The sequence below is a fragment of the Hydra vulgaris genome, chromosome 12, assembly GCF_038396675.1.
Source record: "Hydra vulgaris chromosome 12, alternate assembly HydraT2T_AEP".
Classification (NCBI taxonomy): Eukaryota; Metazoa; Cnidaria; class Hydrozoa; order Anthoathecata; family Hydridae; genus Hydra; species Hydra vulgaris.
In genome coordinates this window covers 41,707,585-41,735,343 of record NC_088931.1, presented here as the reverse complement: position 1 = coordinate 41,735,343, position 27,759 = coordinate 41,707,585, and the positions used below count along the sequence as shown (strand labels likewise).

At 27.6% G+C, this 27,759-nt stretch overlaps 1 protein-coding gene across 3 annotated transcripts; it reads right to left on the bottom strand.

The window, feature by feature from the left end:
- Positions 1–1,156: 1,156 nt before the first annotated feature.
- LOC136088742 (tetratricopeptide repeat protein 29-like) lies at positions 1,157–26,886 on the bottom strand. Of its 3 annotated transcripts, none has more exons than XM_065813297.1 (8): positions 26,811–26,886; positions 24,225–25,247; positions 19,128–19,303; positions 9,793–10,118; positions 5,958–6,027; positions 5,003–5,180; positions 1,934–2,057; positions 1,157–1,552 (listed from the first exon to the last, which is right to left on the bottom strand). In XM_065813297.1, the coding sequence occupies exons 2-8, from the start codon at positions 24,284–24,286 to the stop codon at positions 1,343–1,345; spliced, it is 1,146 nt and encodes a 381-aa protein (XP_065669369.1). In that variant the 5' UTR covers positions 24,287–25,247; positions 26,811–26,886; the 3' UTR covers positions 1,157–1,342. The 3 variants fall into 3 exon arrangements, with proteins under 3 accessions (XP_065669369.1, XP_065669370.1, XP_065669371.1); XM_065813298.1 differs by having other exon boundaries at positions 24,225–24,316; XM_065813299.1 differs by lacking the exon at positions 24,225–25,247.
- Positions 26,887–27,759: the final 873 nt, after the last annotated feature.

The following is a 27,759-nucleotide window of genomic DNA, read 5'->3' as shown; positions in this document are numbered from 1 at the left end:
CACCCTACCTATAACATGTTATTATTGAATTTAATGATGCCGTTACTCGTGTTTAGCACGGAACTGATGGCAGCCACTACATCCGAGTTAGAACCACAGCATTTTTTTTTTATATGAAAATACGAACGAAAGTGTATACTAATATCTAACTTATGTAAACTTCAAATTAAGTAATGTTAAAAATTATTAAGACGCTGCTGTACAGATAAAAAAAAAAAAGCTGCGGAAAGCAAACCTCTAAAATTTTATTTTAACAATTGAAAGTCTTTTTTGCCATATTTATTTTTTTGCTATAATTGTATATGGCTAGATCTAAAAAATTAAAATTGTATTGTGTAAAAGGGCAAATTTGAACCCTCCCAAAACAACACCGGTGGCAGGGCACTAAACCACTTAGCTATTGAAATTATGCATGTAAGAGAAAAACAAATTATTTTATAAATCTCTCATAAGTACTACGTATGCGGAAAAGGCGGGTATGTTAATTTTTGTTGCTCATAAAGTAATTTCTTCTACCGTTGACAAAAAATAGAAGTAAATAAGAAATACGTATTGAAATGATCGATTTGGAATAGATAAGTATAGAAATGGTTGGTTTAATGAAGAACCGTATTTTACGGGTTTGAATAGAATATATAAATCAGCTAGAATATATAAATAAGAAAAAAGTTTAGAAAAGGTCGGTGTGAAATAGATTTACAAAGACCCGTATTTTTAAAGGTCCAGTCACCTATCTACATAAATATAAGACCAATTTAAAAATTTTTTATCTTAAAAGAGACAAAGAAAATATCAATTTTTGTTGATGCGCAACTAAGAGTAGTTAAGGTTTTCGTCGTTTTCTCAAAATCAATTTACTCGGACTTAACGCGTTATGTAAATGGGCTCCAAAAATATACAATATCATTCATATACATACATACATTTGTTAGACTAAGCATGTTTGTTTGCAGTTACTTTATTTTACTTTTATTTTCTAGTTACTAAATTTTTACACATTTTTGCTTGTATTGTAACCTAGGTTGGGTAGAAGGGCTGAGCACTAAGTAAGGGCTGGTAGCACCCCCTGAAAATATTTTTCTTAAAAGAGAATTTTTTTAGTACAATGCTGTTTTAATAATATCATTATTTAGTTTATAAATTAAAAATAGTCTTATTTATAATATAATGTATAATACATGAAAAAGATTTACCTAACCTTTTTTTATTATAGAAACATTAAAATATTGTTGTTGTTTTTTATTCAAAAAAAAACCTTCATTAACAAAAAAGTCAATTTAAAATCATATTTTCCCAAACACGCATGCGCATACGCAAGCATCAAACAAGTTTTCAACTTAGTCTAACAAGGATAAAATCCACTTCTTTCGCATTTCCAATCTAATATTTTTAAAAGTGATTCTTTATTATTAGCTACTATACTAGTTGCATAATCGGTTAACATAAAATTTCCCAATGCGATAGCGTAATCACTCCTACAACATTCATCGTTACGATAATTCGAGATAGCAAGAGCTTTCTCGTAAAACTTTACAGATAGCTCGTAATTTCCCTAAAAAATTAAATATATTACTAATTATTTAAACAAGTTAGTACTAGCTAGTTAAAACTTTAGTTATTTATTTGCCCGTGGCACCCAAGAGGGGTAAGTATAAGAAGATAACGAACATTAAAAAATTACTCACTTTCGTTACGCTGCGCTAAAAGTTATACTCACTTTTACTGGAAAGGTCCCCCCCCCCCCCTCATCATCCCCATGCAAAACATGTTCAAAAAAATTTTGTAACTTAGTCGCCAGCTCATTTCCTACCTTATTTGATTTAAAGTGTATTTATTATTTTTAATGGAAAGTACACGAAAGAATCCTCTTTATACTAATAAATGACAAATAAGCTTTAGTTTTAATGTAAAAAAGACCACATTAAAAATTTACCTCTGAATTATAAAGAGCTGCAATTTGTTGGCATGTATTAAAAACACAGCAATCGTCATGAGACCTTTCTGCTTCATCTAGCAACCTTTTGAAAAACTCTAAAGCTTTTTCTATATTAGCAGCACTAAAATAAAAATATTTATGTAACATTTGAAATATTTATACATCTATTACAAAAAAATTTACTTTAAGAAATATTTAAATACAATTATTTATAATATACTAATTCGAAATAAAGTCATTATTTTAGTTTATTTTTGTATTTTAGATATTTTGTAAACCATATAAAAAATAATTTTTTGTATTTCATATATTTAGTAATATTTTGTAAACCATATAAAAATAATTTTTGTATTTTATATGTTTAGTAATATTTTGTAAACCGTATAAAAATAGTTTTTATAATCTTGGATCTCACTTTGAAGCTTTTTTGTTTACATTTTCACCTCTGTATTCACCCTAAACATTTTTTCTGCTCAAACCAAAATATAGTTGTGTAAGAGAAACGACACCTGAATTACAAAAAAAGTGTTCTGTGCACTACTGCACAGTTATTAGTTAGGCTAAAAAGTAATGAGCACTTGAATGAGCATTTGAATGTATATAAAGTGTGTGTATGTATATAACAACCTTTCAGACCAATTAAAACTTTTGCATTGTAACTTCAATATATTAAAATAAGGACAAGGTTAAAGACCATCATTAAGCCCGTTTTATGAGTTTTAATTGAATCATACAGCAGCCAAACCACATGCAATATTTTCAGTTGGATAAGTCAGAGTTTGGTGTCTGAGGCAACAGCAAAGTGCTTATGTAATGTAGTATTGCAAGATCAACCTAGATCCGGCAGTCCAATCAAATTGCATTTAGAGCATATACAGCAGGTAATTCAAAGTCACCTGAGATTAACTACACACTGCAGTGTGTAGTTAATCTCAGATGATTAAGCAGTGCACTGCTTAACAACAACAAGCTTCAAGTGAAACTCTTGCAAACACTGCACAACAAAGTTCCAGTATTTTTAAGAGTTTCACTTTTTTTTTTTAATTTCTATAATTTCTATTTGTATAGAGACAAACAATTCCTTGTCTCAACATATATCTTTAAAAATAACTCTTGCTCAAAAGAGGCCTAACACATTAGAACATTAATACATTAGAACATTAATACATTAGAAAAAAACCTATTACATCGGAATGCAATACATTAAAATAATAACCTATTTCTAAATCTCTCTCTGGCACGACTAAATGATTTTCACATTAAAAAAAAATGATAACCTCATACTAAGCATAATAAAAAAAATTTAACATCAAGTCCTGAAGCGTTTTAACCAAAATGATTTAAAAAAAAGAGAACATGAATACTTATATGTGTTCTGCTTAAAACTTAAATGTATTATTTTCATTGTTTTTTGCTTTAATATTGTTTAAATGATTAACTGATTTGCACATAACGCAAAAAACATACAAGTAAAAATAACATACAAGTAAAAATAACATACAAGTAAAAATAACATACAAGTAAAAATAACATACAAGTAAAAATAACATACAAGTAAAAATAACATACAAGTAAAAATAACATACAAGTAAAAATAACATACAAGTAAAAATAACATACAAGTAAAAATAACATACAAGTAAAAATAACATACAAGTAAAAATAACATACAAGTAAAAATAACATACAAGTAAAAATAACATACAAGTAAAAATAACATACAAGTAAAAATAACATACAAGTAAAAATAACATACAAGTAAAAATAACATACAAGTAAAAATAACATACAAGTAAAAATAACATACAAGTAAAAATAACATACAAGTAAAAATAACATACAAGTAAAAATAACATACAAGTAAAAATAACATACAAGTAAAAATAACATACAAGTAAAAATAACATACAAGTAAAAATAACATACAAGTAAAAATAACATACAAGTAAAAATAACATACAAGTAAAAATAACATACAAGTAAAAATAACATACAAGTAAAAATAACATACAAGTAAAAATAACATACAAGTAAAAATAACATAAAAGTAAAATAACATACAAGTAAAAATAACATACAAGTAAAAATAACATACAAGTAAAAATAACATACAAGTAAAAATAACATACAAGTAAAAATAACATACAAGTAAAAATAACATACAAGTAAAAATAACATATAAGTAAAAATAACATACAAGTAAGGAACAAATAAAAATAAGAAGTAAAATAAATTATAATTAAAATCAATTACATGGCAAAATTATTTTATAAAAAATAGCAACCTTCTAACTAATTTTAAAGTAAGAAAAAAAAAAGTCTTAATTAGCCCATTTAGCGATAGAAAAAAGCTATTTTCTAAAAATCTTTATTGGTTATTAATACTGTTAAATGCAATGAAGAAGTTTACATAAGAGTTTACATATAAGTTTGCATAAAAGTTTACATATAATTTATCCAAATTTATACCCCAACTGGATTTTCATTAGATATTCGGCATTTTATATACCATAAAATGGGGGTGAGAAGGAACACTTTTGAAATGTAGATTTAAAATTTTCCAATGCAAAATAAGTAACAAACTCAAATCATAACCCAAAACTCGGGCCTTCAGGTATCAGGTATATTTTATTATACTTTTGTTACATTTCTTCAAAAAACAAAAGAATGCAACTATTTTTATTTTGGGCATTTACAAGGGTGAATGCCTATATAGTGTTTTTTATTTTTGTCAACCTTAAAACCAAAAGTCTTACATTACAAAAAACAGATCAAAAGTATATATCTATTTTCATGCAACAAATATTGGAAAACACTTGAGTAACATGACTTAGAGTAAATAGACTTGAGCAAGTCTAAAGTAATGTTCCTAGGGTGAATTTCTTACATTATCATTATCAAAAGACATCATTAACATAGGGTGAATTTCTGATATAAAATTTTTTAAATTTTGGCTAATTTTTTAAATCCCTCTCACCTTAAGAAACAATGTGAGAATATACACTTTCTTTTTCTTACTTGAAAAAATATGATTTCTATTATATGTTTTCTAATATATAAAAAATACCTTTGATAAGTTCTTGCAAGTGCTTGATAAGCTTTTTGAATTCCTTTATTGTCTCCATTAATTTTGCTTATTTCAAAGTATTCATTGTAGTATCGAATAGCATCCTTTAATTCTCCGAAGCTACAATGAATTTCACCAGTAACATAAATAACTTCACGAAGAGATTCAGAGCTACCACCTAAATACTTGAAAATTTAATAACTTGTAAATTTATAAATATTCATCTTTTTTATATTTGTTAACCTTAAAGCCAAAAGTCAACATTACAAAAATTAGATCATAAGAAGATAAGATATGATTATATATAAGAGATTATATGTGCTTAAAATAATGGTATTTATATGGTATTATTACTACAAACTAATTTTATCTGCTTACAGTGCTATGTAACTTTTTTTACTAAAACATTTACATTAGGAAAATATAAGCGATATAAATACAAAATGGCTACATCTATATTTTAAATGATACTATTTTAGCACCTTTTTATCACACTCCTCCATTTTTTTATCACACTCCTTCATTTCTTTTATCACGCTCCTTCTCTTTAGAACTGCTCTCATTTTAACACTTTTTCTGAAAAAATTGATCAGACTCTTTACCTTTATCTAATTCCCATTTTTCCATGGAGTTTCTTTACTAGACTTCCGTCATTTCCATGGAGTATCCTTACTAGACTTCTGTCATTTCTCCACTTTTTTTAGAGTGCCTTAGGATTTCACATTTCTATGTTAAAAATATCTTAGAAAATGTTACATCACCAACCAATTGGGGTTTTTTTGTTTGTTTGTTATAAATCAAAGATTCTCTATCTTTAAACATAATTTAAAGCCATTATAAACTGAGCATGAAGCTTGACTATCATGATGCATCACATTTTAGTAGTAATCATAATAACCATAACAACAATAACCATAACAACAATAAAGCAACTAGAAATAAACAACTGCCATACCTTCTTTAGCTGTTAAATAAGCCATGTTCAAAATATCAAGAATTTTCACTTTCTCTGTATCGTGATCCAACTAAATAAAAAAATAGTTCAGTTTTTATAATAATATTTGTAGACAAATGAATTGTTTATTTATGATAACTTAAAAATAATTTATTAACTTAATGTGAATATACAGATTTATAAAGACTTATATTATAGTATTAGCCACTTTCATATGACAGGATTTAACTTAGCGAATATTGCCTGTAGGGACAAAATTCTAGCCAATCAGATATGGTTTTTGGATTATGCGACATTTAACAGTTCTTTCTCAATTAAATTACTAAGGAAATAGTACTGTTTGACATCATCAAGTTAAAAAATATATTAAAATCAAAACAAATGTTTTCCATAGTTTTTAATAAAAATGGCTTCAAACTAAAACAATCCTGAGAGGTTTCTAGATAAGTATTTTTCAATTGATAAAAGTACAAAACTGGCTACATGTAAGATTACAGAAAAAATAAATGATAAAGTGATTTTTAAAGTTTACAATATGAAACGGCATTTGGAAAGATCACATCTATCAAAGTATAAAATTGTTGAACCTGATATAAGCCTTATTTCACACAAAATTTCAACACTAAAAAAAATAAACAGTCTACCTAAGATTCTTTTGCTATCACTAGTAGTAGAACAATAAATCAAGTTAGCGCTAAAACTTTTAAAATGGGAATTATTAAAGTAGTAGTGAAAAACAGAGTTTTATTGAAAACATTTGCAGATGAAAGATTTCAGTTGATTACAGGCCAATTAGGTAAAACTTTTGGGTTCAGTACGGGACACGATTCTGTATGCAATTTGATTAACAAATTTGCTGAAAAAAAGAAAGCTGTAATAAGGGAGATATTGTTACAGAAATTTATTTATGTGAAGATAGCTGCAGCCAATCTATACCAAATAAATAACTCGACACCAAATAAATATTTAATATTATTATGTGGGAAAAAGTCAAGTTAAAACTTTGGCACTGGTAGATACAAAAAGACAGCATAACTCTGCTGCTATCAAAAAATGGTGGAAGATACTCAATAAATATTTGGCATCAGCAAAGATCAAATAATATGTGCAAGTGCAGACAATGCAGCCAGTATGATTAGAGCAATCACACTTTTAAACGAATATTCAGGTGATGAAAATTTTCAAAATAAAGCTTTGCAGGAAGAAAAAGAGGAGTTTTTACAACAGAAAACAAATGAGGAAGAAAGTGCAGCAGCTTGGGAAGAAAATCTTTCCTCCCAGAATGGTGTTAACAATTGTTTATCGGCATTAAGATGATGCGCTGTGTTATTCACACTTTGTAGCTAGCTATTTGTGATGCTTTATTAAAAAAAAAATTACCCATTTTTGGCAAAAGTCTGTTATGTTGTGAAGAAACTAAAAACCTCTCATACAATATGTTTAGCAAGGAAGCAATACAAGGTCATTCCAATTTTGCATAGTGAGACACACCGGGATTCTACATTCCGAATGATTGAACGATTACAACTTTTACGTCCACTGAGTAAGTAATTTGCTGCAGTTGATCAGATATTCTTTCTATGCCCTGAAATATGGAATGAGTTGAGTCATCTTCGCGATTTTTTAAAAAAACCATATGATGTGACAGTTAAACTTCAAGGAATCGACATCACTCCAGGAGAGTTCAAGGAATGGTTGAAATTGAAATCTGACCTAGAGAATAATCAAGGACTAATTGCGGAAAACATTTCTAAATCAATGCAGAAACAAGAAGAAAAACTTTTCAATAATGATACATTTCTAACTGCAGTTTATGTTGATGCTAGATATAGAATTATGTTTGAAGAAAACCAGTTAATATGAGCAAAACAAGGCTTAAAAACAGTAGCAGAAAAAATTTATAAAAGAAATGCCAAAATATAATAGAAAGTCAAGAAATAACAAATACTGCTAAGCCATCTTTCAGTTTTAAGTGAATCTAATTCCGATGACGAAAAGGAGTTTGAAAGAAAGAGAAAAAAAGAGCTTGATAAAAAAGAAAAAAGGAAAAGTGTGACCAAAATTAATTTTAATGATAAAAATTTAATACAAGTTTTATAGACGACTGTAGGGTAATAGAAAAATGTTTAAAAGTGAAATCAGATGGAATTGAAGAATACCCAAAAAGAATACAAGAAGCATGCAGAGTAGTCACTTGTATGTCTGTCTCACAAGCAAGCGTAGAGAGGCTACTTCTGCACTTAAGTTTATATTGATCGATCTGCTTTCTTCACTAAAACCAGATATTTTAGATATTTTATTTTTAAGGATGAATCAAGATTTTGATTAATAAATTATTAATAGTACTTAAGTTACTGTCATAAAACAACAACAATTTTCCAATGCAAAATATGCAATTTTCCAATGCTCCATTAGAATTTTTTTTAAATTCTAATGGAGCCTGATGCCAGAGCCAATTTTTAAACCTCAGCTCCAAAGCCCTGCATGTCATACTTATTATATGGTTCAAAAAAATAGAGTAAAATATGGTTTATAACAACACAATAAAAACTTTTTTAAAACTTATCGTTAAAGACTAAAAAAATTAAGATTAAAAGAGGAAAAAATTTGAAATTTTCAGACATTTTCATATTTAAATTTTTATATTTAAATATTCACTTAAAAATTTAAAAAAGTAAACACAGCATTTTACCTTTTTTTTTTGGTTTGTAAACAGATATTTATTTAAACTTACAATGAAAATTGCTCTTATTTTTAACACATATTTAATTATTATTGTAAAAAGCAGAATAAAACAACATATAAAAAGTTATTATATGTTGTTTTAATATATTGCTATATTATTGTTTTATACAGTTTTTAAAATTAAAAATACAATAGATGGTAAATAAAACGTGTCAGTATGAACTTTTAAAAATCAGAAGAAACCAAGATTAAGTATTCCTAATCCAAAAGTAGCAAATAGTTTTTCTTTTCAATTAAATTATTTTAAAAACATGTAAACTTTATTAATGCCTACAAAACTTTTTATTATAAGCATTATTCTAGTTAATTTATAATAATTGTATATTTAAACATAATCTATTTAAATAAAATCAGTAATAAACATATTTGGTTACTTTGAAACTTCACTTAAAACATGAGCAGTATTTTGGTTACTTTGAAACTTCACTTAAAACATGAACAGTATTTTGGTTATTTTGTAACTTCACTGAAAACATGTAAAACAAATAAGAAATTAAAAAAAAATGCTCACTTTTTATCAACTAATGAAAATAAAACTCACTTTATTTTGCAATAAAACAATATTAACAGTAAATCTTACACAAATTGTAATTAAATGCTAGGATATTATTGAATGCAAATAAGGCTAAATAATTGTTTTTTTGTTGACAGTTTTTGCAAATATTAAAAGCTTGTAGTAAAATATCTTTTCTCAATTTGATAATTCTTTAAGATGTTTGTTGTTCTTTCTAATGAACATTCTTTTGAATGTCTAATTCAAATTTAATGTCTAATGTCTAATTTACCAATATACATATGGCGACAAACATCAACTTGTTTAAAAAAATTTTAATTGGTATTACATATAGAACTTTTTAAGTTCGGTATGTAATATCAATTTTACCAGTATTGAAAAAGTAATTTTGGTGTTACTGCTATACTGAAAAACTTGGTATTTTGTCACACTTACAAGTACGATTACAAGTATTATTCTTTATATATTCTTTGTTATATTATTATTATTACTTGTAAATTTTTTGTCATACATACAAGTATACAAACTTTAATATTTTTAATCTTATACAAAGTAAAATTTATTATAAATGTTTACCTTATGCACGCTTTTAATATAAATTCTTTGGAGACATTCACAAGCAAGTTTAAAAAACAGAACACCTTCTTGATACCAATCACACCCTTTAGTTATGGACTTCAGCTGCTCAAAATGCTTTTGTGCCATAAAATAATCTTGTTCAAGCTCTTTAAACTTACCTAAGTAATAAACTGTTTCTGCTTCCTTCTTTCTGTTGTCACTTTTAATTCTACAACTTGATTGGTATGAATTTTCATAATACAAATTGGCAAGTGAATTATAATCCTTTTCTTGAAAATATTTTGCTAACAATAGCTGTGACTCACACAATGTTTCAAAATCACCTGAAATTAATCTATATATATATATATATATATATATATATATATATATATATATATATATATATATATATATATATATATACATATATATACATATATATATATATATATACATATATATATATATATATATATATGTATATATATATATATTTATATATATATATATATCTCAAAGAAAAAACAAAACAAAAAAAAGATTTAGTAACTCTTCCTGATGATCCAGCAATGGTGAAACTTCAAGTTGAAGAAAAAAGTTAGATAAGTGTTTTTTATTATTGCTCTGTTCTTTAAGAACATTGAGCACTCTATTTGTAAAATACACTAACATAATTTACATATATATATATATATATATATATATATATATATATATATATATATATATATATATATATATATATATAATATATATATATATATATATATATATATATATATGTATATATATATATATATATATATATATGTATATATATATATATATATATATATATATATATATATATATATATATATGTATATATATATCTATACATATATATATACATATATATATATATATATACATATATATATATATGTATATATATATATATATATATATATATATATATATATATATATATATATATATATATTTTAAAGATATATACATGTTAGTGATGTGCCGGGCACCTGGTTCGGACCCGGTAATTTGGCTGTTTTCCTGGGTACCCAAAATCAGCCATTTTGATGCAGTACCCAGCACCGGGTATCTTAAAAGAAATAAACAATAACCTTAAGTGCTATAACCATTTTAATAAAAAATCTTATGTGCAACTATTTGTTTAGACGGTACTTTAAATTGTGTAGAAACATTATTTACAGGATTGCTTTCAGTTCAACCAATAAACTTCTTGATATAAGTTTAAGAGTGTTATGGAGTCAATAACCACAAAGCCCTATTTACTCAATGTAGATGTGTCTCACTTGAAATATTTTTTTAAATATATTTTTGCAAAATGATCAAAATATATTGCAAAAAGGAAATTGATTTATACAGATATTTGAATAGTTTCTTTTTATTGTGTGGCAAGTTATTCTAAATATTAACAACCCTGAAGGAGAAAGAATATTTACTGACATCGAGTTTACACTTAAGTTTACGTAATTTGAATTTGTGACTTCAAGTTGTTTATTAAAAAGAAACTTAATATATTTAGGCAAACTTAATTAGCACAAATTAATCAGCATTATTTTGTAAAAACAATTCAGCGCAAGAGATTTCATAAGCTTTTATTCCAACTTTTTAAAATAGACTTGGTGCCAGGTACCCAGACTCAGACTTTTTTTTTCCAGGTACCTGGAATCAGGGCATGTCATAGTTCCAGCACATCTCTAATATATATATATATAAAATATAAATATATATATACAAGTAAAATATAAATAAAATAAGTAAAATAAATACAAAATAAAATAAATAAAATATAAATATATATATACAAGTCAGGTCAGGTGTATGATCTTCATGATCACCCTGATACTGGTAACATGCAACCCAGTGCAACCTGTTCCATGTCCTGCTGCCTTGTGGGATTCGCTTTCTAAGCAAAGGCTGGAAAGAGTTTGCTTCTTGTCATCAGTACTGTTCAATATTGGTCATGCCTATAGTAATATATACATATATATTTATATATACATATATATATATATATATATTTTTAATTTTTTTTGTGTGTGTCTTTTATCTAGTTAGAGGTGTCTTAGTTACTGTTTTAGCTCACCTTTAATCTACTTTATATGTATGTTTGTGTTCTGTCTAAACCTCTGGCGCAGTTGACTTACCTGTAAGTTGCTATCCGCATATTTATGTTCTGTCTAAACCTCTGGCACGTAACCACTCATCCGTAAGTTACTCTATGTGTAATTGTGTTCTGTTTGAACCTCTAGCGTGGTGTTTACTCACCCATAAGTCACTTTATGTTTGTGTTCTGTTTAAATGTTTAAATCTGTTTTGATGCAGTGTGAGCTCATTACTTCAACTTTAAACCTACGCTTTCCTAAATCTCTAGTATTTGTTTAGATGTAATATTTTTCCTAATGCATTTCCAATATATCATGCTTAATGTTTTAAGGTAGTGGTCTCTTGATAAAAATATCAGCTGGATGCAGTTAACATCAGGCAGATGTTAACTGCATCCAGCTAAAACTCCTCTGCCTTAAGGCTCCTGGTTGAGTAAAGACTAGATGGTGTCTTTATAAAAATACTCATCTTAGGCAGATGTTAACTGCATCCAGCTACTGTCTTGTAGAAGGCCTTCCAGACAAAGATTCTAGGGGTAAGCAAAATAATTTTGCTAACCGGCTTTAAACCCCTTCTTCATTTATTAGGCTAACATAGATGTAAATTTGTGTTACATTGTTTCCTGCCTAGAATGATAAATAGAATGGTTCTCTTTAAATGTAAATCATGAAAAAAGTAACCCAAAATATTAAACATAGAAAACCATCTCCACCACCTATATTTATATATATCTTTTACAAATATTTGAGGTCTGTGAAGCAACTTTCTATCAGTTGAATTGTACCTCTTGCAATCTTCACCAGACTTGCTTGCTCTTGATAAGACTAATTTAAATTCCACTATCTTTATTCTTTATCGTTCTCCTTCTTCCCAAGACTGCACTCTTTAAAATGTAATTTCTGATCAAATTGACCATGCTCTCTCTCTTAACCCCTCTGCCAATATTGTTGTTATTGGTGACTTTAATGCTCATCACACTTGCACTAACGCCATTGACCCTGGTGGCACTAAAGTCTATAACTTCTGCATTTCTCAATCTCTTACTCAAATAATTAACTTTGTGACTCATTTTCCTGACAACCCTAATCATTTACCTTAACTTCTTGATTTATGTCCTATCTCTGATTCTAGCTTGTGTTCAGTTTCTCCTTTTTCTCCCTTAGATGGTTCTGACCATGCAGCGATCTCTTTAAATTTTTTATCTTGTACTTCTTTTTCAGACTCACCCTATCATCGTACTACTTACTACTACCCTAAAGCTAACTGGGATTCTTTTTGTACTTTACTTTGTGAGAGAGTAAAGATATCAGTCCTTGGACTAATATCTTTACTCTCTCAGCTGATAAATGGGCCTCTTACATAATCTCCTGGATTCAGGCAGGAATGGATGCTTTTATTCCTTTTTGTCAGTTCCAAGTCAAGACTTATTCTATTCCATGGTTCTCACATTTTTGTGCAGCTGCTATATCTAATTGTAATCATTTTAAAATCTTTTTTCAATAGAACAACTCTCTAGAGAACAAACAGCTATTTATTGATGCAAGAAATCGATGTAAAAAGATGTTGTTTGATGCTAAGCTCCATTATTCAAAGTTCACTAAATCTTGTATCTTATCTCAGAAGTTAGGCACTAGAGACTTCTGGAAAATCTTCAACAGTGTCATTAACAAAGCTAGGTCTAACATTTTATCTCTGATTACTGGGACTGATCATATAATATCTCTCAAGGATTAGGCAGAACTATTTGCAAAAAACTTTTCTTCTAATTGGACTTTTGAATCTTACGGCCATTCTTTTCCTTCAATTCCAATTAAATAGGTTAATCCATTGTTAGACATTCAAATCACTCTAGCTGCCGTTGCTAAAGTCATATCTCATTCTATTATTAGTAAGGTCTTTGAGTCTTTGATCAACAAATTTCTCATGTTCCATCTTAAGTCAAACAACTTACTATCAGACAATCAATAAGACTTTCGATCCTCTCGCTCTATGGCTGACTTGCTAACTGCTGTGACTGAAAGATTTTATTGTGCATTAGATGGAGGCAGAGAGGCTAGAGCTATTGCTTTTGACATATCTAAAAGTTGTGAGATTATCAAACCGTTTCTTTCCAATCGCTTTATTAAAGTCATCCTCGAAGGCCAACACTCTTCTTCATTTCCAGTAACTTCTGGGGTACCTAAAGGTTCTATCCTTGGACCTGTTTTGTTCTTACCTACATTAATGATCTTCCTGACAACCTTACATCTAAAGTAGCTACTTTTGACACAACACAATAAACTTTTGTTTTGACAAAAAATCTTCTCTTTTTGATTGCTTAGAACAGGCAGCCAATCTTGAATCCGATCTCACTTTTGGAACAGATTGGGGCTCGAAGTGACTTGAGTAAATTTTAACTCCAAAAAAACTCAGTTATTTAATGCAAACCACTATCGCAATACTATCGACATTCCTATATTAATGAATGGCTATCCTCTTACAAAGTCCTCTTCTTTACACCTTCTTGGATTATTGTTTACTACTGACCTTTCATGGAAACCATATATACAATTGACTGCTAAATTAGCACCCCCAAGGTTGCTTTTTTTTAACGTGCTCGGCATTTTCTTACTCCTGATTCCGTTTTCTACCTCTATGAATCTCTTATTCGTCCCTTTATGGAATACTTTTGTCATATTTGGGCTGGTTCTTCTAATGATGCTCTTTCTCTTCTAGACAAGGTTTAAAAATGCATTGTAAACATAGTTGGAACCACTCTATCTGCTAAGCTTTCCCATCGTCGCAAAGTTGCATCTCTTTCTCTTTTCTACAAATACTATTATAGACACTGCTCAAAGGAGCCACCATCTCTAGTTCCATCAACTAAAACTCATTCTTCATTGACTCGTCATTCAGCAAAGTCTCATTCGTTTACTATATCTGTCCCTGCATGCTCTAAAAACTTTTATTTGTCTAGTTTTTTTTTCCCTGCACTTCAACTCTTTGGAACTCTTTACCGTATTCATGTTTTCAAGTCTTCTGTCAACTGTTTCCCTGCTCTATAATTCTTTTCTTTTTTTCTAATGACTTAATAGTGGTTGCTTACAGACTTGTTGCGAGTAAATCAGAATAAAATTTATATATATATATATATATATATATATATATATATATATATATATATATATATATATATATATATATATATATATATATATATATATATATATATGTATATATATAAATGCATATATATATATATGTATATTTATATGTATATATATGCATATGTGATTTGGCTTGCATATATCTTCAGGAGAGTGCTTGATGAATTAAAGTAAATTAAAATAAATTAAATCAAAATAGAGCTGTATTTATATATTTCTTTTTTATAAATAAAACTACATATGTTTTACAACTATAAGTTTCATGTTAAATGCAATCATCAGGTTAAAAATCTGACTTTTTCATGTGGGAAAATAATTCTGTACAAGAAAAAATGCATTAGAAAAATCTAATCTTTCGGTTTGTGGTTGTCCAGCAAATATTTGCTCTCATGGTGACACTTGGATATTAGTTTGCTTTTTTTGTTTAATAGTTCTTTGGGGTTTTTATACAATAAAATTATCAGTTTCTTGTATAAACATAATTGAAATTTTTTTGTTTTACGGGGTTTGGGGGGGGGGGGGGGTTGCGCTTTTATGATATATATATATATATATATATATATATATATATATATATATATATATATATATATATATATACTATATATATATATATATATATATATATATATATATATATATATATATATATATATATATATATATATATATAACTGATATTTTTTACTAGCATTTTTAGTGTCATTTTTTAATACTGCTAGCATAATTATAAATCTATATATAAATTAAAAAAATTCAAAATATGAACTTTTTATTGTTAAGTTAGAGCTTTGACCAAAAGTCAGCAGTAGAAAAAAAGAATCAATAATTATTGTCAGAGAGTGAGCTGTTTTACTTAAAATGAGATATTAGACATTTAGTAATTAAAGATTTCAAAAAAAACTATTTGGGTAAAAGTTAGAGGGGTCAGAGCAATAATTTTGAGCCAGTCAGTATGATGAGCATTTAAGTCACCAATAGCAACAATTTTTTATTTATTTAGATGACCCAAAAAGTCCTTACAATCTTATCACAGAGCACCATGGAAGAGCATTTAATAGGAAGTTTACTCTTTCCCAACTTGCCTAAAGGTAGGATTCAAACCACGGATCCTTTGTTTCTGAGGCAATATTGGCTGAAGGATAAAGTAAAAGAGTTTGAATTAATCAGAAACAACAAGGGTCAGCACTCTTTTTGATGTTGTTGCTTTTTTTTGTTTTTGTTTTAACATCTCTCAACAAGGCTGCAAACAACCACTAATTAGAGTTGGAAGTTACTGGAAGTAAAAAGATGAAGTTTGTCTTTTAAGTTGTCTGTCAATCTTTTAAGTTGACAGACAACTTAAAAGATTGCAAATTATATAAATCATTAAAGCAAGATGAAGGAAACGAATTCCAAGGAACTGATGTTTGAGGAAAAAAACTAGACAAATAAGAGTTTTTGGAGCACTTAGAAACAGTTACAAAAAAAGGATGAGAATTAAATAAATAATGAGGAACACGAGAATGAACTTTAGTAGATGACACAAGAGACACTAGCTCTTCAGAGCAGTGTCCATTATAGTACTTGTAGAAAAGAGAAAGAGAAGCAACATTATGACGATGTGATAATGGTTGGAGGTTGGCTGCAAGAGTAGGCCCAACTATGTTTACATTGCATTTTTGCACCTTGTCTAAAAAAGAAAGGGTATCATTAGAAGATCTGCCCCAAATATGGCAACAGTACTCCATACAAGAACGAGTTTGAGATTTATAGAGATAGAGAATAGAATCCGAAGTAAGAAAGTTTCGAGCTCAATAAAGAGATGCAACCTTAGCAGATGCTAATTTTGCAACTGATTTGATATATGGTTTCCAAGAAAGATTAGAAGTAAGAGTTAATCCTAGAAGATGAAGGGTAGATGACTTATCGAGTATATTACCATTCATAAATATAGGAAGATCTAAATTATTGTAATAAGGATTGGCTGAAAAAAATTGATACTTATCTGAATTTGAGTTCACCAGCCACTGTGAGCCCCATGCTGTAGCAGAAATGAGATCCATTACAAACTCAAATGCCTCCTCCAAGCAATCAGAGAGTGTTGGCTTCTTATCAAGACAAGAATAAATGGTAGTATCATCAGCAAACAATGCCACCTTAGATGTGAATATCTAGAAGATCATTAATGTAAATTAAAAAGAGTATAAGGCCAAGGATAAAACCTTGAAGAACCCCTGAAGTTACAGAATAATATTTATACTACGAATGGAAAGGAAAGATTTAATAATCTTAAAGATGTTACCAGTTACACAGTAAGAAGAAAGCTTATTGAGAAGACTAGCATGCTAAACTTTATCAAAAGCTTTAGAATTGTCAAGAGCGATAGCCTTAACCTCTCCACCTCTGAGTAATGCACGATAAAACCTACCGGTTATTACTGTTAGCAAACAAGCAGTAGAACGAGAAGATTGAAATCCATATTTATAATCAGAAAGTAAGTTATTAGATTCAAGATAAGAGATTAAGTGTTTGTTAACTAAAGATTCAAAAACCTTGCTTATGATAGGAAGAAGACTAATAGGACGGTAGTTAGACAAATCAGATCACTCTCCAAAATTTTTGAAGATAGGGATAACAGATACCGCTTTCCAGCAGGCTGGAAAACAAGACTCTGATAACCACTTGGTAAATAGTTTTGAAAGTATAGACAACAGCTCCGGAGAACACTTCTGCAAGACTACAACAGGTATGTTGTCTGGACCACAAGGTGCAGAAGAGTCTAACAGCTGAACTTAAATTAGTCTCACAAAGAACAAGTAGGTCTGGTGAACTTTGCAAGAGATAAGACTCAACAGAAGAAAACAAAGGGCTTCAAATGTGGCCTTGACAATGCATACCAAAAGTACAAACAGGGGCACCATCCATGCGCAACTTAGCACTGTTAATACTTTGAGATTTTTTAGCTGTTGATGGAATCAGCCTCTCTGCTACCACAGAGTTCGGGAAACCTGACTACCAGCCGGCCTCAGAACCATAAAACTGGGTTTTAATGCTGTACCCTCATTAGGAGATAATAGAATGAGTTGCCTCATCATAAAAACGGAGACACAAGCAAAACCCATGCATTGAGTCAAGTAGATTCAGCATTCAACATCCTAAACCGGAAACAATGTATTAAAAATACATCTGCGCGAGCCTAATAGATGAAGATGGGGTGCGAGGCTGGTCAACAGATAGAATCTGTTTACCCCTTAAGTCATTGCCTAGGAAGCCTTCTACAAGACAGTAATGCTGGATGCATTTAACATCTGCCCAAGATGAGTATTTTTATCGAGACACCATCTCTAGCCTTTAATCAAACAAGAGTCCCAAGGCAGGGGGTGTTTTAAGTCAGAGTTGGTTTCTCCTAGCCTTTGCCTAAAAAAGCGTATCCTACAAGGCAGCAAAACAGTTTTTCTTGGGAAGAAGGAGAAAAATAAAAAATAAAAGAAAAATGATTGAGTGGTACAAAAGCATTTGCAAGAATATTAGGAGGATTCAAACTTTTACAACAAACAGGTGAACTGATATTTAAGTATATGTTTATGCTAAGCATATGACTATTAGAGTCTTTATTAGTCAAAGGATAGTAGTTATCAACACTACAACTCAAAGATAAAACAACAGAACTTAAATTAGTTTCATAAAAAGAATACTTAAGAGCTAGCAATGAATTATCTGAGAGCAACATAGTTTGGGAAACTACCAGAACTAGGTAAATTAGCTACACCGTTGGTGACATTTTTTTATACAACTTTTTTGTCCTTATATAAATTTAGCATTATTATCTTATTTTCCATTTCCTGATCATTAATTTTTTTGCTTTCTGTTTCCTTTCTAAATTTTACTATCAAAACACTTTTACCAGTGGTTTCAAAATATTTTGTATTTAAAGTCATACAAAAATACTAAAAACAATTTTAATATAATAATAAAACCTTATAATGTGGTTTTTATCAGATACTTATATATACACACATCTTTTGAAATTTGAAATTAAAAAAGTCTGCATTCAAATGACTAAAAAATTTCAAAACTAAAAATATTTTATACCTTTCCTGCTTCCATGCTCTGCCATAACTAATTTTTCTTTGATATAAAGAAGATTTTCAGATTGTTCTCCAAGTTCTTTATGATTTTGTAACAGATTAAATAATTCCCTAAAAGCCACATGATATCCTTCTTGCAAAATTTCAACCAGTAGTGATTGAGTTACAGTTTCATGGAATCTTGAATAAAATTGTAAAATTCTAATCAAACACTATAAATTATAATATAATATAATAGAAAGGTGTAGTAGTTCGAAAACTTCTATATTTTTTACTAATTTTATTCTGATTCACTCCCAACAAGGCTGTAAGCAAAAACTGACACCATATACATTGTTTTGTTTTTCTAAGTAAATAAATTAAATTATAAATTACAAATCATATAGCACTAGATATTTATCAATGCAAGTTTTGATTAAGTTCAAACTTTCCTTTTTGATGATAAAATCTGCTACTTTGTTTCATATTAATGAAACTCTATCGACTAAGAATTTATGACAAAGATTACAGTTTTTAACAATTTCTCCTCTGATTTTGAAGTTATGGCCTGTGTTGGGCTGATATGAGGTAAAAATATTACTATCTAGTTCTATATTATTTATTTTTTAAATAATTTGTACATTTGAATTAAGTTGCCTCTTTTAAATCTTTTTTCCTGTGTGTTTAAGCCAACTATTTTAATTCTTGTTTCATAACTTTGTTTTCAAATCTGGGGTATCTATTTAGTGGCATAATGTTGAACTTTTTCAAGTGCAATAATATCACTTTAAGGTATGGGCACCATGCTTGTATCGCCAATTCAAGATGGGGTCTTATAAATGTTATGCATAGTATTTTAAACATTTTTTCGTTGATGTGATAAAATATTTTTTGACGTTCCAAGTATTGAATAAGCTTTTGATGTACAATTGGTTATGCAACATTTACATTTGAGATTTAATGACATTTTAATTCCAAGATCTTTTTCGATATCAGAGACTGCTTTTATTTTGTCACCTAGTTGACTTATTCCAAATATTTTTTTTCTTAAGTGCATGATACAACACTTTCACTATTAAATTGTAATTGCCAGATCTCTGACCATTCATTCTGGATTGTTTTCTGCTAGCCATTTCCTCAAAAGGTCCATTGTTTCAATTAGATTTGTTAAACAAGATTTCAACTTTACAAGTCCATGTTGATATTTACTTAATAGACCATTATTTGACATATGTTTATATATTGTGTCAGATATAATACTTTTGAGTACTTTAGAGGCTATTGAAGTTAATGAAATTGATTTGTAGTTGATAACAATTAGCCTGTTTCCTTTTTGAATATTATGTTGTCTGCCAATTTCCATTTAACTGGTACCGGTTTTGAGCAATTTTTTTAAAATTATAGCGAGCAGTAAAGATGCATGTTGTTTTAATACTATTGATTTTACCATGTCTGGTTCTGAAGATTTATATTTATTTAGAAGATTTATATTTATGAAGAAGTTTTTCTTTAATCAAATTAAACAGTTATTATATTATCTATCTCACAAGGGTAAGACAAAAAGTAATTTTTGAGAATCGGTAAACTATTTTTTAATAGTTACTGGTATTCTCCCTGGTAAAGACAGATCTAAAGTGATCATTCATAATGTTAACTATTTGGTTAGGTTCTTTAACTAGTTTACTATTGGATGTTAAAGCTTGGATGGTATCTTTTAAATTATTTTTGCTATTAATATATTTGAATAGTAGTTTTGGATTGTGGGTTGATTTATTTACAAGATTCTTTTGAAATAAGTGTTTTGCTTGTATTACTTTACTCTTTAAGTCTTTGTAAACTGCTTTGTATTTTATTTTGTATTTAGCATGTTTATTGTTCTTTGAATATAAATTTAACCATAGTGACCTTTTGATGTAAATCTTTAATTTCTCATGTGATCCAGGGGGATCTATTAGCATTATGAGATCTAGTTCTAACTCATATTAATACAGAATGTCCTTGTTTGGTGTTGCCAAGAGGAGGTAAATGCATTAATTCAAATACATTGTTAGGTTTATCTGTGAATATTTAGTCTAAAGTACTTTTAGGCATAATCAGTGCTCAAAGTGAGGCGGGATGCCATCCCGAAAGGGAGAATCGTTTCTCAAAAAAATAGTACTCAAAATGTTTACAAATTAATTACATATCACAAAGATTTTAACTTTATGTCTCGATTTTTCATTATACTTATTAAAAACTACAATACCAATATTGAACTAAAATACTAGTATTTTATTTCTGTATTGGTATATAAGTTTTACATTGGCATAAAAAGAAATTAAAATTTAGTTTTAAAAAATGTTCAAAATATAACTAATTGACAATTAAAAATTATTGTAAATTAAATAATTTATGAAACTTTTATAAACTATATTTAAAAGGTTAAATTCTGTATACTTGTATGGCTATGGCTTTCAGTATTGCAATAAGAAACAATCCTAACACCTGTATACATAAGCAGAAGTATAATATATATATAAGTATAATATATATATAAGTATAATATATATATATAAGTATAATATATATATATATATATATAAGTATAATATATATATATAAGTATAATATATATATATATAAGTATAATATATATATAGATATTGAATGTTCTCTGGAAGCTTTACAAGTTGTTGACAAGGGGGAGGAAGGTGAGGTATAAATCGCCAAAAAATTGTTGACATAATCAATGGACAGCCCCTTAGTCATAGCCCTTTGTATTTTTGATAGAATTTTTATTAAACTATAATGAAAATCAAACACCAAAGCAGTAATCTTAACACTTTTTGTTCTCCAAAAGTCTCCAAAATTATAAAAACAATTTAATTGATTTGTGTTAATACCAAATTACTTAATAATTTTCCTTCTTAATACTAACAAAAAAAAACAGGTTCTAATTTTATTAAATGATAATTACAAACAATATCATTTATATTGATGTGTTTATAGTGATCAGTGCTGGATTTACCTATAAGCCAACTAGGTCGCAGCCTAGGGCTAACAATTTTGGGGGCCCAAAAAAATATTTTAATTCTCTTAGGTTTTCAGAGAATTATTTTTTTAAATATTATTTTCGTGTTCTTTGTTCTTATTTATTTACTCTTATTTTATTAAATTTAAGAAAAAATTATATAAGAAAAATTTTATTCTTAATTTAAACTCATTGAACCAGAATAACTAGATCGAATAACTAAATCCTGAAAATGTTATTCAAGATTCTATGTAAAGCTCTAAAGGTTTCTAATTCTTATTTTGCTACAACTGGATTAAAAGGCTGGAAAAATGCAGTTTTTATTTTTTTGAGTCTGTTGAATACTAAAAGAATTGAAGACTTATTTAATCCAAAGAAGTCATAACACATTGGACAGAAATCTTGAAGAAGAAACTAAAAAAGAATAAGTATATTGGAGACTTTTTTTAAAAATGTGTGATTGCTGTGATTTGTAAAAAAATTAGGTTCTAACAAGTTATTTAATACAGAGCAATGGGAACTTTCTTGAATTTCTTGAATTGGTTGCAAAATTTGATCCATTCCTCTCAGTACACATTAAAAATTATGGTCACATTGATATAGGCAAAACTTTTTATTTATCTAAAACAGTTTGCGATAATCTAGTTTTTCTAATGGCAAATAAAAACTCATGAAAGCTGTAGTAAGAGATGTAGAGTTTATAGAAGTAGATAGAATTTATATAGTAGTTAGTAGATTTAATGCATGACATATCTCATCATGATCAACTTTGTGTGGTTCTTAGAAATGTGCATCAAAAATCACATGAACTAACAGAGCATCAAAAATCACATGAACTAACAGAGCATCAAAAATCACATGAACTAACAGAGCATCAAAAATCACATGAACTAACAGAGCATCAAAAATCACATGAATAGAACAAATCTTGCAATTTATAAAAAATAAAAGTCACACTGGTGCAAACTTAGTCAAAGTAACTGTGAAATTTTGAATGAAATTTAAGAAAACTTTTCAGATTGCCAATTTCTATCTTACAATAATCCATCTAGTATGTCCAAAAAAAAAAATAGAAAGTAAGAAAAAATTTTAAGAAAAAACAGACTTGTAAAATATTTTCGTTGTGTCTAAAATGACTCGCTTCGTTGTTTCTAAAAAGAAATTCATCATATATGGTCAAAGCACTATTCAAAACTAGATGGAGTGCAAGATCAGATTCAGTAAATGTTATAAAGCTGTGTTGTAAAAATATTTTAAGATCACTCACAGATATTATTGAAGACGAAGTTTTAAAGTAACTGTCAGAGCTAAGGCACAAAATATTTTTTTATCAAAAATGAAAGAGCTTGAATTTGCTATTCAAACAGTTTTTCAGAATACAATTCTAGAAAGAACGACTTAGTTTCAAAAAATTTGCAAGATTCACAAATAACATTAGACACATGTTATTTGCTTTTGCTTCACTGCAGATTATGTTCAGATTCTGAAAAACTATTAAATGTAATAAATTGAAAAATAAGTCTTAAAAGAATTAATGAAATAAAATAAATTGTAGTTTTATGTTTAAATTTATTTCAAAGAAAAATTCCAGACAAAAAAAAATGCTATAAAAAAAAATTACAAAAATTTAGTTCCTAAGGGGCTTAAAAAATTCTTTAAAAATATTTAAATTTGATAAGATCTTTGATTATGACAACAACAACAAAATCAGAAAAAAATTTGGCAAACTATTTTTGAGCCCTAAAACTGATTCGGTCCAGGAGGGTGTAAACTCGGCCCTAATAGTGATATGTTTATATTAATGTACTTACAGTGAAATATTTATAGTGATGTATTGATAGTGATAGCAAAAATTATAAAACATAATAGGTTAGTGGAAAAATCTAGTAAATCACACTATTTTTGTACCAACCTATTAGCTTTAGTCTAGTGGATCTGTAGTAGCAAAATATCTTTCAAAAATTAATATTTCCACTGAGAGAGTTTTTAACTTAATAGCATTTACAATTATAACAAGAGTTCTAAATAATTAAATTGGCATTTCTGAACCACTGTTCCACTTCAAATTAATTGAGGAAAATATTTGCTAAATAAATATAATATTGCACTTACTTCTTTGGATCTTTCTCATAGTCAAGCTTTTTAGAAAGGTTTGAATTTTGATTTACTGACATTTTCAATATTGCTCATTTCATAACTAAGATCTTTTTAATAACAAACAATATGAATTATCACCATTATTGTTAACTTTTAATCATGACATTCAATAACATATGTAGATGTCAAAATTAATATACGTATAGCACAAAAGTGTGAATAAATACAGACATGTATGTATGTATGTATGTATGTATGTATGTATGTATGTATGTATGTATGTATGTATGTATGTATGTATTTATGTGTGTGTGTGTGTGTATTTGCAAATACTTAATTTGATGGTGGTATTTTAAGTGTATTAGTAAAACACTTCAAAAAATGCTTTGGGCTTAAAATTTACCAAAAAATAAGCACCTTGTTTATAATAAAAAAAAAAAAAGTTTAAAAACCATTTTTGTTTTAAACCCAAAGTTGATTCAATATTTTATACAAGCCTAATTTTAAACCAACTTAAACCAAGCTTAATTTTAAAATCAGTGGTCAAAAACTAAATATTGTTAACAAAATAAAGTATTTAGGCATATTACTGGATGAAAATCTTCTGTCCATTCAACAAATGAAATCCATAGCAATCAAACTAGGTCAAGCAATTGGAATGCTTACCAAAATAAGGCATTTTGTTTTGATTGCAAAACCCTTGGTTAATATTGCCATGCTGCTTTTAATTCCCATCTGTGCTATAGTTGTGAAATATGAGGACAAAGTTCATCTATTCATTAAAAAAAAAACATAAATCTTCAAAATAAATCATTAAGAATAGTTTATTTTCAACCTAACAGTTTTAATTCTAATATATTATATAGTTTTTCTAAAATTTTAAAACTTCACAAACTCATCTACTTGTCAAAATAAGTACTTGTGTGGGACATTATCTAGAATAACATGCCAAGTTGCATCAATAGCTACTTTAAATTCACAAATGATATTCATAGCCATAATCTTAGATCTGTATCTTGCTATAACTTCACTTTGCCTCTAAAACAAACACACAAGTATGACATTAAACCAATCACATATCAGCCAATTCATTGTTGGAACTCTCTTTCTGTTGAAACTAAAAAAACTCCAAAATGACAAATAGAAATGCCTTTATAACCCATGTAAATAAGTTCTCAAAAAAAAATAATCAATGAACTATTTACAGTTCAATGTTTTCTTTATTCATCCTTGAAATTCTTTGATTAAGTTTTTATACATATACCTAGTTCTCTATTTCTTTTTAAATATTTGTTATAAATAAAAAGACTTATGAATTCGTTAATTATAATGCTGAATTTTTCTTTTTCAAGTTATGATTAACATTTTTCTGATCCTTTTCTCTCTTTTTTTTTCTGTTATTTTATTTTTTCTATTGATGTTATTACTAGTATTGTCATTTTCATTATTATTGTTGTTACTATTATTGTTATTTTTGTTATTGCTGTTATTGTTGTTGCTATTATTAATAATAATAATATATACTATTATTATTATTATTACTATTATTGTTATTATTGTTACTATTATTATTATAAATGCTTTATATATTATTATTAAAAACAGTAATAACAATAATATTATTATTGTTATTATTGTTTTACAATAATGGTTTACACCATCGTAGGTCTTTATATATCATCATATCATAACTGTTTGTAAACGCTCCTCAGTATTGTATGTATATGCAGTTATCATCAAAGTGAAAATATATAAATTGATTGATTAAATGATGATTTTGGTAAAAACATTAATCAACATCAATCAATTCATAAGACATTCAATAATTGTTTTTTATTTTCTTCTTTTTAAATAGTAAATCAAGATAAAAATTTAAATTTTTTTTCTTGTTTTGATGAAAACTTCATTTCTTGCCTCTAACTCCATAACACCCTTTTTAAATTGAAATTTAGTTTTTACTGAATTTTTTAGGAATAAAAACTTACTTTTTTTTTATTTTTAAGTACACAAAAATTACCACGCACCAATAACATCTAATTAATAAACATTACTGATTTAAAATATTTTATCGAAACGATTAAATTATTTTAGCAAAAAAGTTCTTGTGAGTTAATTATATAAAACTATTTCTTAAATTAAATTATATACATTAATGCATCATTTATTAAAATTAACGCTTGCTGAGATTTATTTCGTTTAAGGGTAATTCCGTGTCAAAACAACAACAAAAATTCAAAAAAATAACCCACTATCTCTAAATGACTTAATTTTTGCAACAAAGATACTTAGCTACGCTAAAAGGAATTCCCCAAAGTTGTTTTAAACAAATCGGAATATTTTAGAAGTTATGCTAGTTTGAAATTCAAAACTTAGTTATATTTTTACTTATCATGCTCCCCTAGCAACATCCTTAGTAACAAGTAAATGTTGATACATATGTTGTTACCTTAACTATATTATTTCATAATTTAAAATTTTCCACATATTATTAGATGCTAAACCATAAAATTATACTAAGAAATAATAATTTTTTATATTTATTAATAAATCAATAAGAGTAAATCGGCGTTTTTAATAAAATTTAAAAGTAAACATGCTTACTTTAAGAAGAATTACAGAAAAGGTTATGATCTATATATTTCCAAACTTCATATTCTTTAAGTATATATAAATATCTATAAAAAAAACACAAAACTGAGCTGTTTTTTTGACTTACTAATCTAAAAAATTTAATTTTTATTTTTGATTGAAAGTATATCGAGATTGAGACAGAAGATTGATTGGTATTTATGTTTAGGCACAACCAGAAAGTAAGAGTTCTCACTTATGTGTAAAACTAAAATATGCATATTTAATGAATTCAATTAAAAATATTTAAATATTAAAAACAGGTATATTCACTCAGAGCTAGTCGAAAAAATAAAAGGTATTTTCACTAAGGTGTAAAACTGCAATATCCATGACATGGATGTACATAAATAAACTCAATTTTAAATATCAAAACGCATTAACTCTTTGAATTCCGTGTTTTTATAAATTGAAAAATTTCTATACAAATTAGTGAACTATAAATATTTTTTTGTTTTTCTTTGAACTGTAAAACAAAACAAAATTACGTAATTTTTTTTTAACAAATAAAATATATTGTCATATACATATCATAGACATACACAAACTGTCGATTCTGAGTAATAATTGATAAAAAGAAGCAAGCAAATGTCTTTCAAGATTCAAGGGCCATGTTGGTACATAAATTTAAATTCCACATCAACTTTGCACATCACCTTGCATCTCACAATTTTTAAACATGTAAGTCAAACTAGGCATAGTGTCATTACTGCAGTATCTCATCTTAACTTCATTTTGACATACAGGAATAAATTCATGAAAGTCTCTCGTTCCTGGTATTGTTTTGACATTTTAAAATCGTTCAGATTGTAATAATCTTGTTTCAACCAAACTTTCACTTGAAATAAAAATAATGATTATACCTTTAATGTTGTTAATGCAATATGTAAACATATCACGTGAGTTCAATATTTGATTTGTA